The following is a 26166-nucleotide window of genomic DNA, read 5'->3' as shown; positions in this document are numbered from 1 at the left end:
CTGGCGCAGCTCCCTTCTGGCAGCCTGCCCGGCTCAGTTCGGCGTCTCCGCCCCAGGTGCTCTATGACCGCTAGGTGGCGGCAGACACCACCTTTCTTTCCCCCTGGCTCTTCAGCCCCACGTGGCCTGAATCTCAACTGTCTCCAAACACCTTCAGTTCTTTCTTGCCCTCCCAGGAAATCGGGAGTGCTGCCTTCAAGTCCTGGCCTTGCCATTACTGGCTGTGTGATCCTGAGCAGATCCCTTCGCCTCTCAGCCTCATTTTCTTTTCGTCATCGTACAATGGATGGGGATAGGTTAGTGAGAAATAATAAGCTGGCAACTATTGCTGTTTTAACTGGGGCCTCTAGTGACTGCCACTTCCCTGGGATCCTGGTGGGATCAGCCCCCTCTTCACATTGCTGCAAACCCAGAGAACTCCTGAGCAGTGGGGCCTTTCAGGGTCCTTAGATGTTCCTCTGGGACATCTGACTTGGGGCTCTCTTCCTCCTCCCTGCCAACCCTCAGGTCTCTGTTGGAGGGGGCTCTGCAGCCTTTTGCCCACCTTGACATCATCCTGGTGATCTGTTCCAGGCTTTAAATGACTTCCCCTGGGGAGAGGTCCCTGACCAACCAACTCTGTCTCCCAGCCCCCTAAAAATGACTGCCACCTGCCAGCCAGAGCATGCCTGTCTCAAAGATTCCTCATTGTCCCCAAGTGTCTGTTTCTCTGTGTTTTAACCTGGTATTCAAGGTCTTTCACTATCTGGTCTCATGCTTCAGTCCAAATATGTACACTAGACCATTTTCGGTTCCCAGAGAACACCTTCATTATCCTACCTCCAGGCCTCTGTGCAAGCTGTACCTTCTATCTAAGTGTTTTCCTCCACCTTCCTTTAGTGAATTCATCCTTAAAAGTCCAGCTAGATGGTCACTTCTCCAGGCAGCTTTCCCTAACCCTCAGATGGAATTGCTTTCCCCCATAGGAGGCCATGAATCACAGCAGGAACATATATTATGCATGGAAAACAATTCACAGTTTATAAATGGCTTCCCTTCTAGAATACTGGGGTTAAGGAGCCCTGGTGGAGCAATGGTTAAGCCCTGCGAGATGCACTGAAAGGCTAATGAACCCACCCAGTGGCTCCATGGGAGAAATACCTGGTAATCTGCTTCCGTAAAGCTTACAGCAAAGAAAACCCTAGGAAAACCTAGGGAGCAGTTCTACTGTCACATGAGATTTGCTATGAGTCGGAATCAACTCAACGGCACCTAACAACAACAATATCCCGTGATTGGGAAAGGCAGGCAAGGTGAGAGTTATTATCTCATTTGACTGACAAGGAGACAGGCTAAGAGAGAGATGTGACTGGCCAGGTCACAAACTTTATAAATAATGGAGTCAGGATTAAAATCTGCCACTGATTCCAGCTACTTACTCCTTTCTCTCCACCCTACCGCCTCAGGCCTGAGCTTCCTCTTTATCTCTGCCATCCCATGTGGGCCAGTCTTGTGACTCTTTACCCCCTCAGACTGGACAACTGGACAGAGACTGAGTATTGGTCAGTTTTAATAAGGTGGTCAATAAAGTTTTGTTTAAGGAATGGTTGTTTCCATATCTGCCCTGCCCCCTCTGATCCTCAGTCCTCCTTATCACCCAACTCAAGACTCACTCACAGCTGGTGTCAGCGGCCAGGCTCTGCAGGATAAGGAGTCGGCTGGAGGCCCAGGCAACTGAGAGGGGGAGGAGGAGACACAAGGAAGCTTCTTCCCCTGTACCCCCAAGCTTATCAGCCCCCCACAGGCCTCAGGAGAACTGGGTGCTCAGCCCAGGGCTGGCCCCAGCCTGTCACCTTCCTGCCCTCTATTACTTCAGAGCTGTGTGACTCTAGGCTGTCACTTCAGCTCTCTGAGCCGCAGACCCTCTTCAGAGCATTTTTCGCAGTAAGGTTTCAATGAGATAAAGAGTAAACCAAAACCAAACCCGTTGCCATCTAGTGGATTCTGACTCATATGACCTGATAGAACAGCGTAGAGCTGCCCCATGGGGTTTCCAAGAAGCAGCTGGTAGATTTGAACTGCCGACCTTTTGGTTAGCAGCCAAACTCTTAACCACTGTGCAACCAGGGCTCCAAGATAAACAGTAGTGGTCACTAAATGGGAGCTGCCTCCTCAGGAGATCTTCCCTCATCCACCCTCAGCACCTTAGGTAACAAATTGCTCCCCCACAGCCTAGGGAGGGAGGTGAAGACTAAGATTTCACAGGCAGAGGCAGTGGGGCAGAGGGCTGAATTCCAGGCAGTGACTGACAGGGCCACGGTCCCATACAAGTGTGTAAGTCAGCCCAACAAGAAACCCACACAGGCTCCCTGAATGCAGAGGTCCTTGGGGTAGGAAAGAGCTCTCTTAGTTCCCAGGCCATGGGGCATGGGGACAACCTGTTTATATGACACAGAGAGACAGACACAAACACAGTCACACTCTTTATACAAACTCACCAACATGGGCACACCCTCACACACACAGATGCACCCCCCAAATACACAGACAGAATCACACACAAGATCACAAGCACAGTCCCAGGTGTACCCACCTCCCCAACACCCACAGATTCAGAAACACGGAGCCCTCCTTGTCCACCCTCAGCACACAAACACACACACTCATGCACAAGCGTTTATCAAGCTGGGGCAGGCGCAGGCACTGCTGAGTCACCCACAGGCAGCTAAACCCTACAGAGCTGGAACCACGTGCCCGCCCAATCAGGGAGGGGGCGGGGCATGCGGCAACTGATTAAAATAGCCGTGTCCAGGTCACTGCTGGGATTCTCCTCTCCCCGCCCCTGTGGAAGGGCCGGCCACTGTGATTGAGGAGGCGGGTCAGGGGTCCAGGTCTGGGGAAATGGCTGAACGCAGAGACCAAATCAAGAAGATCACAGCCTGCTGTCTCCTGGGTGTACGTATACATGTGGGAGCAGTTAAAAAATATTAGCGCCCTTATTGGGTATTTGCATAAATAGTTTTACACACTTTCTTTTAATTTACACAAGCTCTATATAAGGTTGCTACTATTATTAAGGAGGCCTGGTGGCTCAGTGGTTAAGCGCTCAGCTGCTTACCGAAAGGTCGGCAATTTGAACCCACCAGCCACTCCGGAGAAAGATGTGGCACTCTGCTTCCATAAAGATTACAATCTTGGAAACCCTATGGGGCAGTTCTACTCTGTCCTATAGGGTCTCTACGAGTCAGAAATGATTCGATGGCAACGGGTTTTGCTATTAATCCCATTTTACTCCAGAGACATGACTTGCCCCAGGGCACACAGCTGGTAAGTACAAAGCAAACTCAATTTCCTCCAAATGCCAAGCTCTTAACCACTGGGCAATAGGTATGTGAGCAAGTGAAAGATGTGCCAATATGCTTTGGAGCCTGGGTGTGTGTATGTCAGATTTCCCCACTGGGTTCAGACAGCTAGTGGCTGAATGGGTCTCCAGGGTCCAGATTTGTGGTCAAAGGATCCACAACTTCTCAGGTGCATTAGAGCCCACTCAGCCTCTATCAGGAAGCATCTCCCAGATCTAGGGGCTCAATCAGACCCTCCTCTGCCAGACTATGAGCTTGTTGAGGGCAGGGACCAAGACCCGGAAGCCTGAAACAGAAGCTGGCTCAGAGGAGACTTCAGTGAATTTGGGGGCAATAAATGAATTTATGCTTACTAACCATAATACTTGCTAATAATTATTGGATGCTTACCCTGAGAATGGCACTGTTCTTAGCATTTTACATGGATTATTTCATTTAATTTCTTAACAACAAGCTTTGAGGAAAATACTTTTATTAACCCCATTTTATGGAGGTGGAACCTGGCTTGGAGACGGGTTAGTAGCTTGCCCAGAGGAACATAGTTAATAGATGCAGTGTTGGGGAGTGGGACCCAGGCAGCCTGACTCCAAGTTAAAAAAAAAAAAAAAATTCATTGCCGAAGAGTCTATTCTGACTCATAGTGACCCTATAGGACAGAGCAGAACTGCCCCATAGAGTTTCCAAGGCTGTGTACATCTTTAGGGATATCCCGTGGAGAGGCTAGTGGGTTCAAAACCAGCGACCTTTCGGTTAGCAGCCGAGCTGCCCACGGCAGGCACCACCAGGGCTCCCTGCCCGACACTCCTCTGGCCTCTCTGCTCTTCGCGGCTCCGCGTGGGGCAGCACCTGCAGCCACCACCCCTACCCGATTGCGACACTTGCACCCCTCGGCCCCGCCCTCCCTGCTGCTCTGCCGATTGGCAGTTTCCTGCACCAATCAGAAGGCCTTCTGGGTCTGGGGCGGGGCCTCACGTCAGAGTTGCCCTGTCAGCGCAGGTGGACGGCCCCGGCGGGGCAAAGTGGCAGGAACGTCTTAAAGGGCGAGAGTCGCGGAGAGCAAGAACGCGACCCGGCTCAGCCCGGCCAGGTCCCCGCCCTGTCCAGCTCAGGTTAGTCTGGACCGCTTAGGGGTGACCCCGGGTCCCCAGGAGGTACAGGGTGAGGAACAGATGGACCCACCTGCAATGGCCTGGGCCGTCCCAGGAGGGGCAAGACCAGGTCTAAGGGTCTGGAGGGGGACTTCGGGGTCCAAGGAAGTAGCCCTAGGAGTCCTGGGTTCCAGGGCCCTAGGTGGGGGGTCCAGAGTGGCCTGGGTTTCTCGAAGTTCTGGGTCCGAGGAGGGGCACGGACATTAGGCGAGGGACTCCGGGAGCTCGTGTCCGGAGCTGGACGCATGTTGCTGGCGATCCCAGCCTGTCCCACGGCCTGCCTGGGGCAGGGGTCCTGGGTTCGCTTCCGGCGGGCGGGTACTTGAGGAGCGCTGCAGCCAGAGCCGCCCCCTCCTCAACTCCACCCTGCCCGGCCCTGCACGCTCCTGCCCGGGAGCCGCAACGCCGGCGGGAGTGGGCCGGGCGCGCAGTGGGAGGGGGCCCTCGGGCAGGAACCCCGCGCCCCGCTCCGGCCCTTACGTAACTGACTTTGAGTTTCGGGAGGCAGGGACCCGCGAGCTAGGGCGCCGGCTCAGCCTGCTCGGGTGGCTCTCCCGTCACCGCCGGGTCCCCCGCCCCCACTCCCTTCCACAGTTGGTCTAGGGGACTTCCCTCTGTCTCTGGTCTTACTGTCTCCTTTCGGGCTCAGGCTCCTGCTCGCTCTCATCTTTCGGTTCCCTGTGTCTCTCATCTCTGCGTGGCTCAGTCTCTCCTTGTGTCTGTCCACTGCCTTTCCTCAAGTTTTCTGCCTTTCACACATTCCAGCAGTCTCCACCTTTTGGGTAGGACGGCACTTCCCCTCTATCAAGCTGGAGGCAGGATCTGATCTGACAGACCTCAGCCAGGCCTGCCTCAGAGGAGGAAGGGGAGGAGGGAGGACTATCTCAGTAGGATTAGGGGAGGTTATTTAATTTCAGGGCCCACAGCGTCCCCTGGGACAGAGTGGTTGACTATGACTCCTCAAGTCTCCAAGCCCCCTCCTGTTTAGAGGCTGGCTGGGGCTGGGGTTTAGGGCAGCTGGGAGTCACTGTGAGAGCTGCCTGGGGTAAGGTCCAGGTCAGGTCATCAGCTACTGAAGGGGAGAGGGAGGACCCAGGGTGGGGCCAGAGCACTGGCACAGAGCCCCTTAGGATGGAACCCAGGCTCTTGGCTTCAGCAAGACTTCACTCCATCCCAGTTACAGGCGGGGGGTGGGGATGGTCTTGGCAGGAGGTTAGGGGTGGACAGAGACCAGCGGGTGGAGGCCAGAGGGACTTTTGCATTGAGGGGTTGGTAGAAGTAACAGACTGTCAGGTCTAAGAGGCCAGCCCTTGCCTTCAAGGCTCTCCTGAGTAGCAGAGAGACAGACACTTTAGAAATAACTGCTGTACCCAGCTGCTGTTGGGTACATGTAAACAAGGTGTTATAGCAGCCGTGAGGTGGGAATTATTAATTCTGACTAGGAATAGGGGAGGGGAGGTTTTGCAGAGAGAAGTGGAAGGTTTGGGTTAGTTGGAGAGGAAGAAGGGGAGCCAGAAGCTTCAGGAAGTGGAGAGAGAAAGAGGGAGGGGGACATCCAGTGTCCTGCAGGTTTTGCATGCAGCAAAACTGGGTTTGAATCCTGGCCCTTACACTTCTTTGCTGTGTGACCTTGCATGAGTCACTTCACCTCTCTGAGCCCTATGTTCCTTCTTAGTCAATAATCCAGACCTTATAGGCATTAGCAGAATCAAATGAGGCAATGAATGTGTAAAGACCAGAATGGTAGTTGGTCTGAGAGCTGGTCACTGGGGTATTTCAAGAAGAGAATGGAGTGGGGAAGCCCTGAAGTTTCTTTCCTCTATGTATACAGGAGAGTCAGGTAGGGCCTCCCAGGGCCCAGCAACGTGGAGTGAGGGAGGAGTGCCTGGGTGTGTAGGTGGTACTCAGTGAGGCGAGGAGGCCCCACACTCGGCTCTCTCCTGACTGGCTCATCCCTGTACTGCCTTGGCTGGGCTGGCCTCCCTCCTGTATGGCCCAGGTGCCAATAGAAGCTCCAGGGCTCCCGGGCTGCCCCACCCCTAGGCAGGGCCAGTGCACCCTCTGCAGAGCAGACTCTGGCCAGGAGCCTGGTTGGCTGTGCTAGGCAGGAACATCCCAGTCTGGCTGGTAAGATGCTGATGCTGTGCAGGCCCTGCGGAGGCCCAGACCTCTGCTGACTGAAGCCAGGACCAGCTGGTGATGGGTCCTGGGCTGCAAGATGAGACAGCGGCTGAGATGGGGTGGGGAGGGGAGAGGTAAGGAGAGACCGCTGGAGAGAGAGCCTGGGCAGAGCTGTGGAACCAGAGAAGAACTTCGTTTGGTTATCCCCTAAGTCTTTCCTGAGAATCTGAGTCTTTCCTGAGTACCTGCTGTGCACCATGTACAGGTCTGCTAGCCACAGAGCTGAATAGTATACTTGAGAAGGGCTTTCCTTAGAGGTCATGGTGGCCCATGATGTTTTTGCAGGGGTTGCAGATTGTATGACACTTCCCTGGGGGTGGGGGAGATTCAGAATTCTGATGTTTATTAAACGGGGTAGTATTCTGCCCCCTTATAACCTGTAAGTCAGTCACTTTTCTTCCTGGGTCTCAGTTTCCCTTTCTGTGACTGGGGAGAGGAGATGAGCCTAGAGTCCCTAAAGTTCTTGCAGCACCAATTACTGCTGTAGCCTCCAGAACCTGGTTTGGGATTTAGTCCACTCCCTGCCCTCACCCCATGTGAGGGGATAGGACATGGCGAGGTCAAGATGGAGTGTGATGGATGTCCCCCCACCCTCCACAAGTCCTGTTCTTAGCTCTTGTTCTCTAATCTTGAACACTTACTATGCATGGTGCTCTGTGCTAAGCCTTTAATATACAGCATTAACTCATTTAATACTTACAACTTCATGAGAAAGAGGTATTATCTCTATTTCACAGGAGTTCAGGGAGGCAAATTGACTCGATCAAAGTCACACAGCGAGGAAGTGGCAGGACCAGGATTTGAACCCGGGTCTATCTGACTCCAAAGCCTAGATTTGACTAAGAGGGGTAGCCTCTGCCTTGTGGCGACTGAGGTGGCCACAGTGCCCAGACCTTACCTATGGAACTTGCTTGACCCCTGCTGGAGCAAGTTCAGATCTCTGGGCTATTCAGGCTGGGAAGCTGGGGAGTGGGCTGTGCCCCCTTCCCTGGGTGCCCACTGGTGGGCATGGCCCTGCCTCTGACTAGGACTGGTTGAGCTTGCCTAGCATGGTGTGAAAGGGGCAGAGGGAGCGAAGGTCAGGGCCCTACCCAGGAGTTTTCCCAGAGGGCCAGTCTTACTTGACTGCTGCCCAGGTGCATGAGCTAGGCAATGAAAGGCAACCTTAGGTATGTGGACAAGTCTGAGCCTTAGTTTCCCCATCTATAAAACATGGATTTAGAGTAGTTGAGTGTAGACATTCCTTGACCTGTAGATTAGTGACTGAAGGCAGTGCTGGGGTAAAGGGTTAGAAGAGGGGGCAATGATGGCAGCAGCTGAGCCTATGGAGGAAGACTTTGGGTTAGGAACAGCTTGGGTGATAGGCTGGCTGTTTAACAACAGCTATTTCAGATGAAGGGATTGAGGTTGTTGTTGTGAGGTGCCCTCAAGTCTGTTCTAACTCAATGACCCTATGTATAACAGAACGAAACACTGTCGGGTCCTGCACCATCCTCACAATCATTGCTGTGTTTGAGCTCATTGTTGCGACCACGGTATCAATTCATCTTGTTGAGGATCTTCCTCTTTTTTGCTGACCCTCTACCAAGCATGATGTCCTTTTCCAGGGACTGGTCCCTCCCAATAACATGTCCAAAGTATGTAAGATGAAGTCTCGCCATCCTCCCTTCTAAGGAGTATTCTGGCTGTACTTCTTCCAAGACAGATTTGTTCGTTCTTCTGGCAGTCCATGGTATACTGAGGTTAAGAGAGTTTCAAAGGCTTGTCTGGGGCTATGCAGTTAGTATTGCAGAGACTGGAGGGAAAAAACCAAGGGGGATACCTCGAGAACAAAATCTAGGCAGACGTGGGTTAGAATCCTGGCTCGGCCACTTAACTAGGCTTGGAGATGTGAAGTGACTCACCCAAGACACAAAGAGGAATCCCTTCACCTCTCTGTCCTTGTCTGTAGGATAGGGATAGTAATCATTTCGGCTTTGTCCACTTCCTGGGTTATTGTGAGGGTCAAAGGAGACATGGCATTTGTAGAATAAGGTGGGAATGTGGTTGCTGGTTAATTTTCAGCCCAAAGCTGCAGTTCTGGATGTGTGTGGTGGGAGCACTTCTGACAACCCTTCTGCTGAGATGCTTTCCCCTGGGGCTGCTCTGGAGGGCAGTCCTGAGAATAACACCGTCATTTATTGAGCAGTGACCAGGCAGCAAGGCACTGTGCTCAGAGCCTCACCTCCCATTGTCCCATTTAACCCCTGCAGCAACTTACCAGGTAGGTGGTGGCCTGACCCACACTAAACCAAAAAAACCCAAACCAAGTGCGCTGAGTCAATTCTGACTCACAGTGACCTTATAGGACAGAGTAGAACTGCCCCATGGAGTTTCCAAGGAGCGCCTGGTGGATTCGAACTGCCGACCTTTTGGTTAGCAGCGGTAGCTCTTAACTGCTACTCCACCAGTGTTTCCTGACCCACACTAGGCCCATCCAAAACCCAGTCCTACAGCCTCCTGCAATAATAGTAGCTAATACTTATGAACAGTTTACTGTGTGCCAAGCATTGTTCCAAATGTTCTTATTTAATATATTTAATCCTCACAACCTGTGAGGTGGATGCTAATACTATCCCCAATTTACAGATGAATACATAAGGCACAGAGAAATTAAGAAATGGGCCCAATGTCACAAACCAAACCGTGGCTCTACTAGCCCAACATCACAAAGCTAGTAAGCCAGGATTTGAAATCTCTTAATTCCCTTCTTGAAGTGCTCATCATAGTTGTAAATTGGTAATTATTTATGTGATTGCAGGGACCATGTCTATCTTGTTCATACTGTATCCCCAACACCTGGCACACAGCAGGTGCTCAGTTAATGTTTGTTGAATGTTTGGTGGACCCCACAGGGACTGTGCTGCCTCCAGTGGCCTGGGCCCTGGGAGGCCAGAGTTTTGCTGACTATGAGGGTGTCTGTCGTAGCTGAGCCTCAGAGGCAGAGGGAGGGCAGGGTTTCCCCACTGGCCCAGGCCCAGGCTGAGGAGGTGGCTCCACAGAGCTTGTTGGTTGTGTGTCTCACTGCTGTTCTTTGCTTCTTTGTGCCACTGCGGCTATGGCTCCACGGTGTCTCCCTGACTGGCTGCGGGAACTTGACGGCTACTGCTGGGTGAGTACTGGGTTTGCCTAAACGACTGCCATGTGGGCTTGATTCCAATGCATGTCCCGTGGCACCAAGGCCACTGGAAGGGGTAAAGGGAGGCTCTAGGGGTGGGGGCAGGAACCCTGGTGGTGTAACAGTTAAGCACTTGGTTGTTAATCAAAAGGTTGGTGGTTTGAACCACCCAATGGTTCTGTGGGAGAAAGACCTGGAGATCTGCTCCATGGCACCTAACAACAACAAGGAGTGGGGGCAGAAATGCTGAGGGAGGCTACACTCTGTGAAGTTAGGATCCCACCGCAACTAGGGCTGCCTTTTCTCCTGATGCTTAGGTGGTGACATTTGGATCATGTGGTACAATGTCTTTGGGGCCAGAATGGCCTGGAATAGAATCATTACTCTGCAGTGTACAGCTAGTGGCTCTTTGCATCTCAGTTTCTCATCTGTAAAATGGGAGTATTAATGCCTACCTCACGCAGTATTTTCTTTTTCTTTTATTCACGTAAGCCTGTGAGGGCAGGAATTTTTGTTATTCTGTTTACTGTTGTATCCCTAGCACCTAGGACATAGTGGCACATAGTAGGTGCTCAGTAAATATTTCCAAATGAATGAGAAACATATTTACTGAGCATCTACATGCGCCTGTCAATGTGTTTTGTGTTGGATTAAATGGTTGATGCATATGAAGTGCCAGTATCATAGAGACTTGGTGAACATGAACCCTCTCTTTCCTTGAGTTCCTTGGGGGCCAGGGCTCTCTCAAAGGGAGCTCTGGGTTCTCTGAGTTGAGTGTGGGCTCAGGTACTGAGTAGGCATCAATCAATGGAGAGAGAGGCGTAGCCAACTAGACTCAGGGCCTCTGCCTAGGCCTGGGGAGGGAATGGCTGAGCCTCTAGGTTTCATCAGAGGAGACAGGCAACTGGGAAGGTCTGAGAGCGGTGGAGAGAGGAAGGACTCTGCCACTTCCTGAGGACTGCCATTTCTTGGCTGTGTGACCTTGGGCAAGTTACTAACTTTTCTGAGCCTTTGGGATCTCATTTGCGACGTGTAGGTTCACATACAGATTGTAACACTTCCTCAACATGGGTGTGGGGAGGAGACAATGAAAAGTGCCCAGAACAGGGCCTGCCTTGACAGTTGTTGGTTGCCTCCCAGCCCTGGGCTCATTCTGGGAGAAGACTGAGCAAACTCTCCCTCTTTTTGGCTCCTTTCTCACACTTTTAACTTTCTGCCTAGCTGGAACTAGAATCTAGGAGTCAGGAACCCCAGACTCCACAGCAGGCTGGCCAGGGCCCTGGGATAGGGGCTGAGCTCTGCCCAGTATGGAAGTAGCTGAGTGGAGTTTCCAGCTCAACCACTGAGGCTGTGTGACTTAGCTCAGTTAATCTACCTTCTCTGTGCCTCGGTTGCCTCACCTATAAAATAGAATTGGTAAAGGACACTTCCCTTAAAGAGTTGTTTTATGAGAAAATGGGCGGATTAGGCATTGTCTTAGCTATTAGTATTGACTCTGGTTGAGAAGGCTTCAGAGAGGGCCCTGATGAATTGCATCCAGCCCTGGTCTACGGATCCTGAGAATCTCTAGTCATCATATGTATTATTGCCATTTATTGGATATTTCTTAAACACTGGGCTGTTTGTTATGTGCTCACTGTTTTAGACACATTATCTCAGGTAGTCCTCCAGCAACCCTTGAGGTAGGCATTATCCCCACTTCATAGATGAGGGAACTGGAGCTGGGTAAATCACTTGAGCTACCCAGAGTCACACAGTTATTTAGGAGTGGGTCTGAGGCTCAGACCCAGGTCTGCTGACCCCAAGGCCCAAATATTTAATGTGAAACTCTGCTACCTCCCCTGAGGAGGCAGAGACTATGTCTGAGTCCTCTCTGTCCATCTCCAGTGCCCAGCACAGGGCTAGTGGGAGCTATTGGAGTGTTTGTTGAAGGAATAAATTCATATGTGCACATGTGTGTGCAAACACACACACACACACTGTATCCCAATCTAGGCCTAGTTTTGAATCCTGTATCAATTGTTTACTAGTTATATGACCTTGGGCAAGCTATTTAACCTTTTGCAGCCTGTTTCCTTATCTGTAAAATGAGAATAATAAAAGAACAACCTACCTCCTAGGGTTCTTTCGAGGATTAAATAATGCATATGAGGCATATGATGAGCACTCAATAAAAGGTAGTAATTATTATTGTTATTATTATAATTATCAATATTATTTTAGAATCACAAAGACATCTGTCATGGGACAGTGGAGACCAGGTCTGGGAGGGGCATGCCGGGGACAGATGGGCAGAACCTACTCTGACCGGTTCTGAAGGGCACCTGCAGAGTGAAGGGAGGGAGAGGAGGCCTTACAGAAGAATGTGCCTCCCTTTCCTAGTCACCTGCTTTCACTCACTCTGGGTCAGCTCCTGGGCTGGTCTCGGGGAGCAGTGATGAATCTGTGTGGTCCTGATCCCAGGAGCTCAGAGTTTAGTTGGGGAGAAGGACACAGAAAAAACCAACTCCATCTTTGGTTGATATACTGAAGTGTAAATAGGTGTTCTCAGGTAAAGACAAGGAGAAGGGACAAGGACAAAGTGGAAGAACTGTGTGCAAAGGTAAATAGACTTGATCTGCACTTGGGGGTATGTAGCTGGAGAGAGACGTTCTGGAGAGTTAGGGGGACTTGATTCATAGGCAATGGAGAGCCATCGAATATTAAGCAAGGGAGTGATGTGATTGGGCTTGCATTTTGGGAGGATCACTTTGTGTGGAGGATGAGCTGGAGGGGAGGGGCAGAGACAACAATCCAGGTAAGAGATGCTGAGATATTGGGTCTGGGGCTGGCCGTGCCCTGGAGTGGGGAGCAGAATGGATGTGAGTTTGTTTTAGGAGACAGAGCCAGCAGGACATGATGATGGACTGCAGTGGGCAGGCAGGAGAGGAAAGAGGTGAGACTGAGGTCTCGGGTTCTGAGGAATATGGGGCCTAGGGGATGTTTCTAGTCTGGGGCATATCTGGGAGGAGGAGTTAGAGCTGGGCTGAGAAGCTTGTCTGCTTCTCACCACCTCCTGCTCTGCTCCCCGGGATAGCAACTATGTCTGAAGCCTCTACTCCTAGGGCCGGGCCTCTACTTCTGCCATGGGGTTCCCTTGTGGTGAGTCTGGCAAGTCTGGCAGGGATGAGATCTTTTCAGGGTGGGGCCAGGCAAGGGCTGTGTGGTACAGAGGAACCCTAGGTTCTAGTCCTGCCAGTGCCACTGAATGTCTGTGTGACCTCAGAAAGTCACTTCCTCTCTTTTGTCCTCTTTTTCCTTGTCTCTAAAGCCAGGATAAGAAAACCTGCTTTGCCTGTCTTAAAAGTGCTCTTAGGAAGATTCAGTGATAAAGTGCAATTAGAGGCAACAAACATTTACTGAGCACTGACACGGTTCCTGCCCCTGAGGAGCTCGCAGTGTAGGTAGAGACATAGACACTGTGACGATTCAACAAAAGAAGCAAGAACCACATGCAGAGTGCACCCAAGTGGGCAGGTGGGCAACTCTTTCTAGGCATCAGGGGAAAAGATAGCTACACTGCGATCTGAAGGATGACTAAGAGCTCTTTAGACAGGTAGCAGAGGGAACAACATTCTAGGCATAGGGGATAGCATTTGTAAGGGCTGGAAATTGCATAGTGTGCTAAGGGTATGTAAGTACTGAAGTTTGGTAAGGCTCAGGCATAAAGGGAGAGGCAGGCAGTGATGGGAGATGAGGCCGAACGGGAAGCAGGGTTCAGATCATGCAGGGCTTTGGGGATGGTCACTGAGGAGATGATCACTTGCTATCCTCTTTCTTGTACTCTCATAGCTGCCTCTTCTCACTGAGACTTCCAGGGCCTTTTCCACCCCTATTTCTCCCCCTATCTCCTCACCTCCACCCCTTCTCACCCCAGCCTCAGTCAAACCCAGTGGTTGCCTCTCTCAGGAGTCAGCAACCTGGGTTCCCTGTCAACCCTGGCACTTACAAGCTGTGTGGCCTTGAGTCAATTACTTCCCCTTTTTGTACCTCAGTTTCAACCTCAGTAAAATGGGTTCAACAGGCTTTCCTCACAGGGGAGTGTGGAGGCTTCAATGAGAAAATCCCCACAGATGGCCTGGCCCAGTGTCTGCGTGTAATGGGCACCCATAAATGGTAGCTCTAATTAAATCATCATTATTTTGACTCCTCAGTCTCCTTGGCCCCACCTACTCCTTCCCCGGCCTCTCCTGGCAGCCTGCTCTGGCTAGCAAAGGAAGGAAAAGATTAAGAAACTAGCCCAGATCTCCAGAGGGGTCCTGGTCTACCGCCAGCTGGCTCCTTTACTACCCCTTGCACCCCTTGGCCTCGGCCCAAGGACACTCAGTCTTGAGGCCTAGGTCTCTCCACCCCCACCCCAAAGGCCCCTCCCTGGCTGGAGGCCAAAGACAGCAGTAGCTCTGAAACTGGGACAAACATTAAAAAAAAAATGTAGCTTTTTTTTTGACCCCCCTGGAAGCTGATAACCTTTTTCTGGGTGGTTGGGAGAAGAGTAAGCATGATGTCCTGTGCCTCTGGAAGGCCCCATGGTTGGGGCAGAACTGGGTCCCTGAGCTTCTTGAGTCTTCCTGGCAACCAAGTCCTTTTTTTGTACAGATGTGGGAACCTCAGATCAGAGCAGGTGAGTGCTTGATGGCACCAGATCATTCAGCAGGAACCCAGGTCTCTGGACCTGCTTTGCATAGTCCAATGAAATGGGTGTGCTATAGTGCCTTTGGCTGTCACTTTACCTCTCTGAGCCTCAGTTTCCTCTGCTGTAGAGTGGGGCTCATTTTACTGTGAGGATTGGTAATAATGTAGATAAAGCACCTAGGCCAGTGACTCCTTAACGGCAATCCTTGAGTACTCAATGCTATTTTTAGTGCTGTCTCTAAGAATCTTCTTCTTTTCTACCCCTTCCCGGTCTAGGGACTTGGAGTATTTGATACCGTTTCTTACTGAATAAACGACACCCAATAAACCAATTTTAAAGCCAGAGGCTTGGTATCTTCTACCCGCCCCCCTCCAACTCTCCCTCTCCCAGTTGGCTAGCTGCCCCTCGCCCCAAATTTTGCCCCTGCCCTCTGCCCATCTCTGCCTTCTTGGTGCCAAGGCTGTAGAGTCTCTCTTCTAGGAGCCACACGAGGGCAGAGTTTCCCTTCTCCAGCCTCCTCTGCTCTGTTGCCACTGCAAACACTTTGGAAAAGCAGAAAGCACGAGGTCCAGGAGCACTTATCCCCCACTGCTGCTTAGGGCTGGGGTGACAGAGGTGGACATGAGCTCCCTGGAATTGTCCTCAGGGAGCTAGGATGACATAAGACCTCTACAGATGCCGGGAAATAGGCCTAAAAAAGAAAACCTGCTCTACAGTCCAAAAGGTGGTAGAGTGGAAGAACTCGTCACACTGAGCCTCTTGTCTCTAATTTATAAAAGGAAGGGCATGGATTGATGTCAGAGGTTTCTGCTAATATTAGAGGATTAAAAGTAGGGATTTGGGAGCTGATAGACCTCAGTTTAAATCCCAGGGTTTTTTTTCTTTTTTTTTTGCCTTAATTGTGGTAAGAACATATACACTAAAACATCCATCAACACAACAACTTCCACGTTTACAACTCAATGACATTGTAAATCCCAGCTTTACCATTTAACCAGCTGTAGGACTTCTAGCAAGTTGCTTTACCTCAGTGAGCTTCAGTTTTCTCTTCTATAAAATGGGAAGAATGATAGCACCTACTCATGGGATTGTGTAAGGGCGAAGTTAGATAATTTGTGCAGTTCTCTGTCCGTAGCTGGCACATTGGAATTATTATTGTTGTTCTCTGATTAGTAGAGACAAGAACAAATCAATAAAGGCCTGTCAGAAAACAGTTCATTGTGAAGGTAGGGCTTGAGAAATGTGCAGAGCTCATTCATTCATTCACTCAAGGATTATTTAGGATTTGCATAGACAAGGTGGAGAGGAGAGGGAGCAGGGAGGCAGCAGTAAACTGGAGTCAGACAGACCTGCCCATTCTTCCTTTGTGACCTGGGATCGTTTACTTCTCCTTTCTGGGTCTCACTCTCCTCATCTGTAAAGTGGTGAGAATAGTGAGCATAATCATTACCTCCCAGAGTTGTCCTAAAGCTTAAGAGAGTTTAAGTACATAGCAGGTGATCACTCTGTGTCAAATTCCTTTTCCTTCCCAGATCTGTTAGTGACTGGATGTATGATCTTGGCAAGTTCTGAACACACCAGGCATGCTCCTACCCCAGGGCCTTAGCACTTGCTGGTCTTTTGGTCTGGACTACACTTACTCCAAATACTTTCATGGCTCTTTCTCTCATCTCCTTAAATGTTACCTTCTCAGTAAGGCCTTTCCTCACTACCCTGTTTAAAATTGTAACATTCTCTCCTTCTGCCTCAACCCCCTATGGTCCCTCCCTGCATATTTTTCTCCATAGCACATAACAATCTCTGACATACAATATTTTATTGATAATTTGTTGATTGTCTGTCTCCCCCAGTAGAATGTACCTTGGTGGTGGCAGTGATTTTTATCTGTCTTGTGCAGTGTTATACCCCTTATGCCTAGAACAGTGAACAGTGTGTGGTACAATAGTAGGTGTTCTGTAAGAATTTGTGGAATAAACTAATGAATAAATGAATCCACTTCTCCTCTGGGTCTTTCACTATGCTGAGCACATAGTTGTTAGGTGCCATTGAGTTGGTTTCAACTCATAGCGACCCTATGTACAACAGAACTAAACACTGCTGGGTCCTGAGCCATCCTCAGGATCATTGTTATGCACACAGTACTTTCCCAATAAATAATTATCTGAATGAATGAGAAAGTCAATGATCATCATCCTCTCCGTTTGCCAGATAATACTTTGACTGGGTCAACTCTGAGGCCCTTTTATGTCTGACATTTTCTGCTAGGGTGTTGGTTTCAGCTGGAGTGCCCAAATCTTTTGTTTCTGAGCCTGAGCTATGCAGAATTTCTAGTCAGGGTTGTTTGGCTGTTGAGCCCACAATGGTTATTATGTCATTATTGGTGATTAGCATTTAGACCCAGAAGATCCAGCTTTTTGTTTTTCAGCAGAAATCACAGCAGAGAGCCTTGCCAGACAGTGGGGCTCGGACCTAGAGCAGATTCCTCTGTAACTCTCCCCACCCCAACTCCGGGCCCATGGCTTGGGGAGGTCACAACAGAGGTGCCTGAAGTTGGGGGCAGCTAGGTTACCAGCTCGACTGCTGCTGTCCTCAGTGTCCCACACCCTTGGCTCTCCGTGCATGGCGTGGTATAGAGGGGGCTCCCTGTGCCACCTAGGGGAGCTAGGTATAGGGTTTCCGGTGTCCAGTAGGCAGGGGCATTTTCTGATGCTCAGGATTCATATTTTGTGGGTGAAGGAAATAGCCCTGGGCTTAAGACTCAAATATGCTAGGTGACCTTAGGCACATCACTACCTCTTGATGGGTCTCAGCTTTCTCATCTGTCAAACAGACACCTCACTGGTGAGAAGAGGCAAGGTGGTATAGTGGGCAAAGGCGGGTTTGGGTTCTGGAGTCAGACATACCTGGCTCCCCAGCTATACCTCTCCCTAGCTATGTGACATTGGGCAAATTACTTAATCTCTATGACTTCAGTTCCCAAAGCTGTAAAATGGGGTTAAAATAGTATTCACTCCATAGGGTTGTTGTGAGAGTTAAGTAAGAGAAAACAGGTAAGGTACCTAGTGCTCTATATACATCTTTGCTGGTATTGTTATAATGACTTTAATGGAAATGCAGGCAATCTGTAAACTGTATAAAGAGTACCAACTATAAAATAGAACCAGGCAGATGTGGGTTTGAATTCTGACTAGCTGGGTGATCCTGGGCAAATTTTTTCACTTCTCTGAGACTCTACTTCCTCATCTGTAAGATGTGAATTACAGTCATATCTTCCTCAACGGGCTGTTGTGAAAGTTCAGCAACATATTATACATAAAGTACTCGGCACAGTGGCTGGAAGGTATGATCCCCATTTTACAGATAAGGAAACCAAGGGAGGGGAAGTGGCTTGCCTGACCTAACATAGCATCTCAGTGGTGGAGCTTTGATTTGAACTCACATTCTTTTTTGCTTCTTCTTACCATCTCTTATGTATGGATGATGATGATGATGATTGTTATTATCATTGCCACTGAACTCATCTCATTCATGCCAGGACTCAGTGCCTATACAAAGGAGGTACTCAATAAATGTTTATTGGATAAAAAAAGGTAGGACCAGTGTATTCTCACTCCCAGGAACACTTTTGCCTTCGAGTTGAGATTGTTTCTGCTTAGTTGATAGCAGATTTAAAATAAAAATCATACTTGGTGCAGGTATAGGGCTGGCTTTGAAATTTACAGAGACTATTTACCAGTTTTAGAAGGGGCTCAGCTAGCTAGTGGCACTGAGCCTCTCCTTACGTTTCTTGGCAGATCCACTAGGCCTAGAGGGTCCCCCACCCAGGGGAGAGAGAATTAGTGGGCTAAGCTTGAGCGAGCTGGAGGCTTTGCTGGATCAGAGTCATTAGGCTCTCTCCAGCTGGTGAGAGAGGGGGTTGGGAAGGGGCCACGCATGGGAGGCCAGATCCTTGCATCCCTCTTGAGTGCCCCAAGGCTATAATCAGAAGCAGCCACAACAGCCTTTCCTGGGGTCTTGGGACAGCCAGATATTGGTATTACCCATTCGTATCATTTCCAAACTGCTTTCCTGAGAGAGGTGTGAAGGCAGTGTGGAGCAGAGGACAGTGGACTCAGACAGATCTAGTTTAAGCTATGTGATGTTGGACAAATCACCTAACACATCTAGGCTGTAGTTTCTTCGACTGTAATTGCAGCTAATAATACTGTGCAGGGTTGTTGTGAGGCAAAATACAATAATGCTTTAAGGTCCTTAGTATGTGCCTGACACGTAGTAAATATCCAATAAATATAGTTGTTACTATTTTTAGTAATAATAACAAGGTCCCTTCCAGCTCAGACATTCCTAGGTTTTATAGCTGTAGAATTTAGCTTGGCCTCTGGCTTTGGAGAGCAAGCATAGCTGGACTTGGAAGAAGGCAGTGAACAGAATCCTGTAGTAGGGATCGGGAGACCTGGATTCAAGTTTGAACTCTGCCATCATGTGCTGTGTGACCTTGGGCGAGTCTCTTCCAGTGTCTGGACCCATTTCCCAATCTGGAAAAAGCTAGTGGCTTGTGTTTGATGACTTCTAAGGGCATATCCAGTTCTAACATTTTGTGAATCCAGAGGCCTAAAGAAATCATCCCGCTTGGGTCCTCTTTTACCATTTCAACTTCCTTCCCTTCTGCCCCTTGTTCCTTGAAGTGCCTCTGCAGAAAGGACACCACTTGCCAACTCCAATGTAATTGCTTTAAAAATATATGTATTTTAGTCACATTTAGGTTTTGCTTTCAGTGTGCACAGAAAACTCTTTAAGACAGAGCTTGATGCAATTTTTGCATGCAAAGTACATTCTACCGAGAAGTGAAAATGTGCTCTGTGCTTTCAAATATGAAAGACAAGTTATTGTATAACAGTACTGCATCTGCTGTTTTTTTTTTTTTTTTTTTGCCTTTATCTCAAAAATGACCAGAACAGGCAGCCTTGTACTCTATAATTTAAAAAACATGCCGCAGTAAATGCATCCTAAAAAAATAATCATGAGTATGATTTAGAAAAAAGGATGTTTTCTGAGTATCATTTATAAAAGAGAAAAATGGGAAACAACCTAAATGTCCAGCAAGATCAAGTAAATTATGGTTAGCCACTTGATAGTGCGGTTGAAAATGATGATGTAGATGTTTACAATATATTGTTAAGTGAAAAAAGTCAGTTTCAAAACAATATGATCTAAATTTAAAAAAAAATAATTTTATTGTGCTTTAGGTGAAAGTTTACAGCAAGTTAGTTTCTCATTCAAAAATTTATACGAAGATTGTTTTGTGATAATGGTTGTAATCCCCGCAATGTGACAGCACTCTCACCCTTTCCACTGCGGCTTCCCTGGGTTCATTCATCCAATTTTCCTGTCCCTTCCTGCCTTCTCTTCCTGCTTTTAGGCAGGAGTTGCCCATTTGGTCTCATATATTTGATTAAAACTAGGAAGCATGTTCCTCACATGTGTTATTATTTGTTTTACAGACATGTCTAATCTTTGCCTGAAAAGTGGGCTTTGGGAGTGGCTTCAGTTCTGAGTTAGCAGGGTGTCCAGGGGACATAGTCTCGGGGGTTCCTCCAGTCTCTGTCAGACCAGTAAGTTTGGTGTTTTTAGTGAATTTGAATTTCGTTCTACATTTTTCTCCCACTCTGTCCAGGACTCTCTATTGTGATCCCTGTCAGAACAGTCAGTGGTCGTAGCCAGGCACCATCTAGTTCTTCTGAGCTCAGGATAGTGGAGGCTGTGATTCATGTGGTCCTTTAGTCCTTTGGGCTAATATTTTTCTTGTGTCTTTGGCTTTCTTTGTTCTCCTTTGCTCCGGATGGGATGGGACCAATAGATGTGTTGCAGATGGCCGCTCGCAAGCTTTTGAGATCCCAAATGCTACTCACCAAAGTAGATGTAGAACATTTTCTTTATGTTTTGCCGATTGACCTAGATACCCCCGAGACTATGGTCCCCAGCCCTCAGCCCCAGCAACTTGGTCCCTCAAGGTGTTTGGATGTGTCTAGGAAGCTTCTATATCTTTGCCTTGGTCAAGTTGTGCTGACTTCTCCTATATTGTGTGTTGTCTTTCCCTTCATCAAAATTGATACTTGTCTACTGTCTTGTTAGTGATTTCCCCTCCCCACCCTTCCCCTCCCTCATAACCATCAAAGAATGTTTTTTTCTCTGTGTGTAAACCTTTTCTTGAGTTTTTATAAGAGTGGTCTCATACTTGTCCTTTTGTGATTGACTTATTTCACTCAGCATAATGCCCTCCAGATTCGTCCATGTTATGAGATGTTTTGCAGATTCATCATTGTTCCTTATCGTAATATGGTCTAAATTTTAACAAAGCATTCAGCTAAACCGTATGAGGTTGCTGATATTTGACCATTTTTAACCTATAAAACAGCAATTTCATATGGTTTAATTTATGTAAACAGAAATGTTTACGTGTCTAAAAAGTACTAGAAGTCTCCCACCAAAATATTGATGGTGTTTATTTCTGATTGATGAGGTTTACAGTGATTTAAATTTTTTTCTTTTTATTTAACTATGTTTCTATGACCAATTAAATAACTACTAATAAAAAAAAAAAGCATACCACTGTATGTAATTTTCCCACCCATTATACTTTGTTTGATTTATCATTTGTATTTATAAGGCCTAAAATGACTGCAATTTTATGACCATGGGCAGGATGGAAAGCTCTATTCTTCATATACTTTTAGTACCAGGATTGATTTTTATTTAATAGTAACTGTTCAGAACACTTTGCTGGTGGGCCCAGCTTTTCAAAGCTCTCTTCATCTCTTACCATCCACCACAACAGACACACGTTTTCCTTGAGCCCTAGCACTGGGGCTCCAGGCCAGCTGTGTCCCTAATCCACCCACATCCCAGATTTGGGAATGGTTCAGACTCCATCTGTTCCCCCCGCCCCCACCCCAGTTTCTCCCAATCTCATCTCTTCCAGGTCATCTGAGTCCCCATCTCCCATCCTGGCCTCCCTGGCCTTTCCCACTGGTCACCACTTAATTTCGCCATCTAATTTCATCTTCTTCTGTGCAGCTGGTGTTTGCTTTTGCTGGAGCTCAGTTTGCAATGGGGAAGGATTAGGACCCTTTCATGTTGTCTTTTTTTTTCTTGGTGCCCTTGACTGCTCCAGGGGCTGACAAGCAGCTAGCAGGGCTTGTATTCCCTAGGAAGGAGTAGGAGGGGTGGTAGGGGAGATAGTGGTGGGCTCAGCTGGCAGGCAGGATAGAGATGGTCCCTAGGGACCCCATCCCAGGGCTTGGAGCATAGCACAGCCGCCACCCAGATGTGATCATGGAGCAGGCAGGGTGGGGGCTGAGTTTCTGCCTAGGAAATTAGCCTCAGAGATGGTGCTTGGGACCGTTACCCTTGGTACCCAACAGCAGCCTCTGCAGAATGAGCTGAGACCAAATGTCTGGTTTGCAGAAGCCGGTTCTGAGAGAACAAGTGGGATAAGGATAGATTCTCTGCCTTCAGATTGGGCATTTCTCATCCCTCACTACCCACTATGTGGTGGGCTCAGTTACGCTCAGGGATTGAGCACCTGGCTTAACAGGCGAGGGTGTGCACCTAATTAATAACAAAAATCCCTCACTGTATGGATAGCACTTTGCAGTTTGCAAAGCCCTTTCAACTCTTGGCTAAGAATTAAAAGCCATGACCAAAACTGAGGTTTTTCAGATTGTAAAGCCTATGCCAACATTTCTTGGTGTGGTGTTGCATGGCACTCTAAATTTAGTGGCTTATACCAGCCTTGTGTCTATCTGTTATCGGCCAGCCTGAGATCCTTACTTGTTTTCAGGGTAATTATTATTAAATGCTACACATTCCATGCATCCAGCCAAGTCTCTTTAAATATGATGTGTCATTAGCTAGCACTTATTAGCCCCGAGATATTTTTATGAATCTGAATTTACTGGATAACATGGTGGTGGTGGTGCTGGTGGTGGTGGGGCTCCTGGTGTTTGATCTTCAGTATGACTCCTTCATGATACCAGGTTTCCCTGTTTGATAGGTGAAGGAAGCCTCTGAGGTACAGAAATGATCAGGCTAGAGCTCGCTTAAGCAAAAGCACAGCTGCACCTGAAGACCTGAAGCTCTCAAGAACAAGTGCTTTGCCTCTAATACACAAAAAGAACCTGACTCAACTGAGGCCAAGTCAACTGAGGCCAAGCCTCAGTTTTCTTATGTATAAAATAGGGATAATTCATTTACTTGTTCAACAAATATTTATTGAGTATGCATTGTTCCAGGAGACGAATAAGAGGGACAAAGTCCCTGCTTTCCTGGAGTTTACAGTCTAGTGGGTGGAGACAGACAATGAATAAATAAACATGTAGTAGAAAATCAGGTAGGGTAAGTGCTACAAAGCAAAATCAAAGCAGAGCAAAGGTGTGTGAGTGGGGGCTGTTTTAGATAGGGTAGTCTGGTGGTCCTCAAGGGGTTTTTACGATGTTTCAAATTGATAACTCATGTAATGTGCTGGCTCAGCGCTGACAGCAATCAAATGCTTACAAAAAAAAACCCATTGCCTTCGAGTTGATTCTGACTCATAGCTTAACAGACAGTATATTATTTTATATCAGCCAGACTCAGGCCTCTCAGATCATATTTTAGTCTCCAAATAGTTGTAATAATTAACACTTAAATAATATTTACTGAGAGCTAGGCACTATTCTAAGGGGCCCTGGTGGGGCAGTGGTTAAAGTGCTCAGCTGCTAACTAAAAGATTGGCAGTTCAAACCACCAGCTGCTCCGTGGGAGAAAGATGTGGCGGTCTGCTTTGGTAAAGAGTACAGCCCTGGAAACCCTATGGGGCAGTTCTACTCCAGCCTACAGAGTCATTATGAGTCAGACTCCACTCGAGGCAGTGGGTTTTTTGGTTTCGGCACTATTCTAAACTCTTTACATATTTTAACTCATTTAATTCTTATAATAACTCTATGAGGTAAGAGCCATTATTATCCCCTTTTATGTGGTCAGAAACGCAGGCACAGAGAGGTTAAGTACTTGACCAAGGCCCTGGTGGCGCAGTGGTTAAGAGCTCGGCTGCTAACCAAAATGTTGGCAGTTGAAATCCACCAGCTGCTCCTTGGAAACCCTATGGGACAGTTCTACTCTGTTCTGTAGCGTTGCTATGAGTCGGAATCAACTCCACGGCAATGGGTTTTTTGGCTTTGGAGGCTGAGAACTGAACCCAGATGGCTTCAAGCTGGTGTGTTCCAGTTTGAACCCCTGTTGAGAATTTGCATTTCTACCCCAGTATACTGAATCAGAATCTACATTTTAACAAGATCCCCAGGTGATTCTTATGTATAGTAAGTTTCGAGAACCAGTGCTCTACTAGTAGTTCTCAGAATTGGTCCCTAACCAGCGGTGTTGGCATCGCCTTGGAACTTGTTAGAAAAGCAAATTCTCAGCAGGGGTTCGAACCGGAACCCAGCAGTCTGTTTCCAAAGGTAGAGCTGTATAGTGAAGGAGCTGTGATTAGATACCAGGAGACAGCCTAGCTAGCATAATGGTTTATCTGCTGTCAGATTGCCTAGTTTCTTATCCTGATAGGTCTAAGCCTCTCTGCTTAAGTTTCTTCATCTCTAAAATAGGAATACCAGAATCTATTTTACCTTATAGGTATCATGCTTAGAACAGAGCCTTTCTTCAGCTCGGTGAGGCCCCAGCCTGTTCAGAGACCAGCCTGACAGGGAGTGTGAAGGTCAAGTGGCCCCTGAAACTTCTGGAGAGAAAGAAATGCATACCAAGGAATTCTCAGAGAGCAACCCTAAGTTCAGCTGGAGACCAGACTTTGGAAGCTAGGTCCAAGAATTTTGGTTTATGATTTTGAGGGTACCAGGGCACAGGTAGATTTAGTAGACCCTTGGTGGTGTAGTGGTTAAGAGTTTTGGCTACCAACCAAAAGGTCTGCAGTTCGAATCCATCAGGTGCTCCTTGGAAACCCTATAGGCCAGTTCTACTCTGTCCTATAGCCTCACTATGAGTTGGAATCGACTAAATGGCAATGGTTTTTTTTTTTTTTTTTTTTTTAACGAGTAGGTAAAGAAGGAGCTCTGGTGGTGCAGTGGTTAAGAGCTCAGCTGCTAACCAAAAAGTTGGCACTTCGAATCCACCAGCATCTCCTTGGAAGCCCTATGGAGGCAGTTCTACTCTTTCCTATAGGGTTGCTATCAGTCACAATTGACTCGATGGAAACGGGTTTGGTTTTGTTTGGTAGATGAAGAAAGAGGTGCAATCTTCGCGTGGCCACAACAATCGGTTTCTGTTTCAGGTCTTACACAGCTGCCAGGAGAGGTAAAGTCTCATCAAATGACAGAGTTGGGATGGCACCTGGAGATAGCCAAGCTAGGAGATGGGGAAACTGAGGCTGAGGCCCAGAGAAGCTGACCCAAGGTCGCTAGATGTATTAAGGTACAGAGTCAGGATCTGAACCGAGCCTGGGGTAGCCCGGTAGCAGCCTCTCTGTGGGTTCCGTTTTCTCTGAGGCTTCTAAATATCGGCTTCTCATCGTCCTGGGCACTATCTGCCTCACTCCCCACGTGGCTTACTGCAGGGTCCAGGAACACCCGGGCCAAAGATGGGGTTTGACCTGCGCGTGCGCAAACGAGTCCAGCTCCTTGCTTTTTTCCCCCTTTTTCCTTCCCTTTCCAGCTCTTTACTGACCTAGGAGAGGGGGGAACAAGAGGAGCCGGAGTTCGGCCTCAGCCAATGGGCTGACGGGCCGTGGCCCGGCCCCCTCCTTCCCTTTGGCGCCGTCCAATAGAAATTTACTACAATGTTGTGGCGAACGGAGGGGGAGGGGCACGCGCGGGCTGGCTGGCTGCAGGCACCGGCCTTGCCTCGCAGAGGGAAGGCTGGAGGGCGTGCGCCTGGGACGCTTGCTTGCTTGCTCTCTCGTTCGCTCGCTCCCTCGCTCCCTCCCTCCCTCCTCTGGTGGGTTAGTCAGTCACTCAGCCAGCAGCCTGAGAGCCCGCGAGCCGCAGAGGGCCCGAGCGGCGGACGTCGGCGCCTCCTTCTGCCATTGTTCGTCCGGCAGCTGCAGCGGCGCGCGCGGGAGCCCGAACTCTGGAGGTACTGGTGAGGCGCGGCGACCGTGGCACGCGAGCCAGGGGGGCAAGGAGCTGTCCCAGAGGACGGTCCTGGCGGCCGCAGCGGCGTCGCAGCCTCTTTGTCTCCAGCCCACCACAGGCCCCGGGCGGGGGGCGCGGGCTCTTTGGCCTCTGCTTGCATGCTGGAGCGGTAAGGGGCTTGAGTGGGGACGGTGAGGGGCTTCAGTGGGGACGCGGCCGGCCTGAGGAGAAAAGAGGCGGGCCCAGAGCTGCGGAGGAAAGGGGGCAGGGGCGCCCCGGAGCAGGGTTAGGCTGGGGGAGCGTTTAAAAGTTAGGCTTGGGGTTTATTTTTGACGAGGGATATCAGTCCCCTCCGGTCTGTCAATCTTTGTGCACTGGGCAGGAGCCTTGGAAGGAAACCAGACGAAGGGAAGTGCAGGTTTGACATGGTGAAGGTGTTGGATGCAGCCGCCGAGCGATTTTTTCGTGAGGAGGAAGCCTGGGGTATCTGGAGGAATCAGGCAGAATCTGAGAGGTAAAGGGAACCCCTGAAGGTCTTTTAGGCTTT

General features: G+C 48.9%; 1 protein-coding gene across 12 annotated transcripts in view; it reads left to right on the top strand.

The window, feature by feature from the left end:
• The first annotated feature begins 2864 nt into the window (after positions 1-2864).
• The window catches only part of EPB41 (erythrocyte membrane protein band 4.1), a 214141-nt gene continuing 190839 nt past the window's right edge, over positions 2865-26166 (top strand). For 2 of the 12 annotated variants that reach the window (XM_023732035.1, XM_023732032.1), the window contains exon 1: positions 26022-26133. In XM_023732035.1, the coding sequence (XP_023587803.1) occupies positions 26045-26133 (89 nt within the window). In that variant the 5' untranslated portion in view covers positions 26022-26044. Of the gene's footprint in view, positions 2935-4336; positions 4451-25398; positions 25621-25695; positions 25789-25926; positions 26134-26166 lie in introns of those variants that run through there. The other 10 variants (XM_023732040.1, XM_004377020.2, XM_023732039.1 and 7 more) reach the window with 9 other exon arrangements.

Source organism: Trichechus manatus, unplaced genomic scaffold (assembly GCF_000243295.1).
Source record: "Trichechus manatus latirostris isolate Lorelei unplaced genomic scaffold, TriManLat1.0 scaffold00048, whole genome shotgun sequence".
Lineage (NCBI taxonomy): Eukaryota > Metazoa > Chordata > Mammalia > Sirenia > Trichechidae > Trichechus > Trichechus manatus.
The sequence above is the reverse complement of the archived record's forward strand: the minus strand, read 5'-3'. Positions and strand labels throughout refer to the sequence as shown.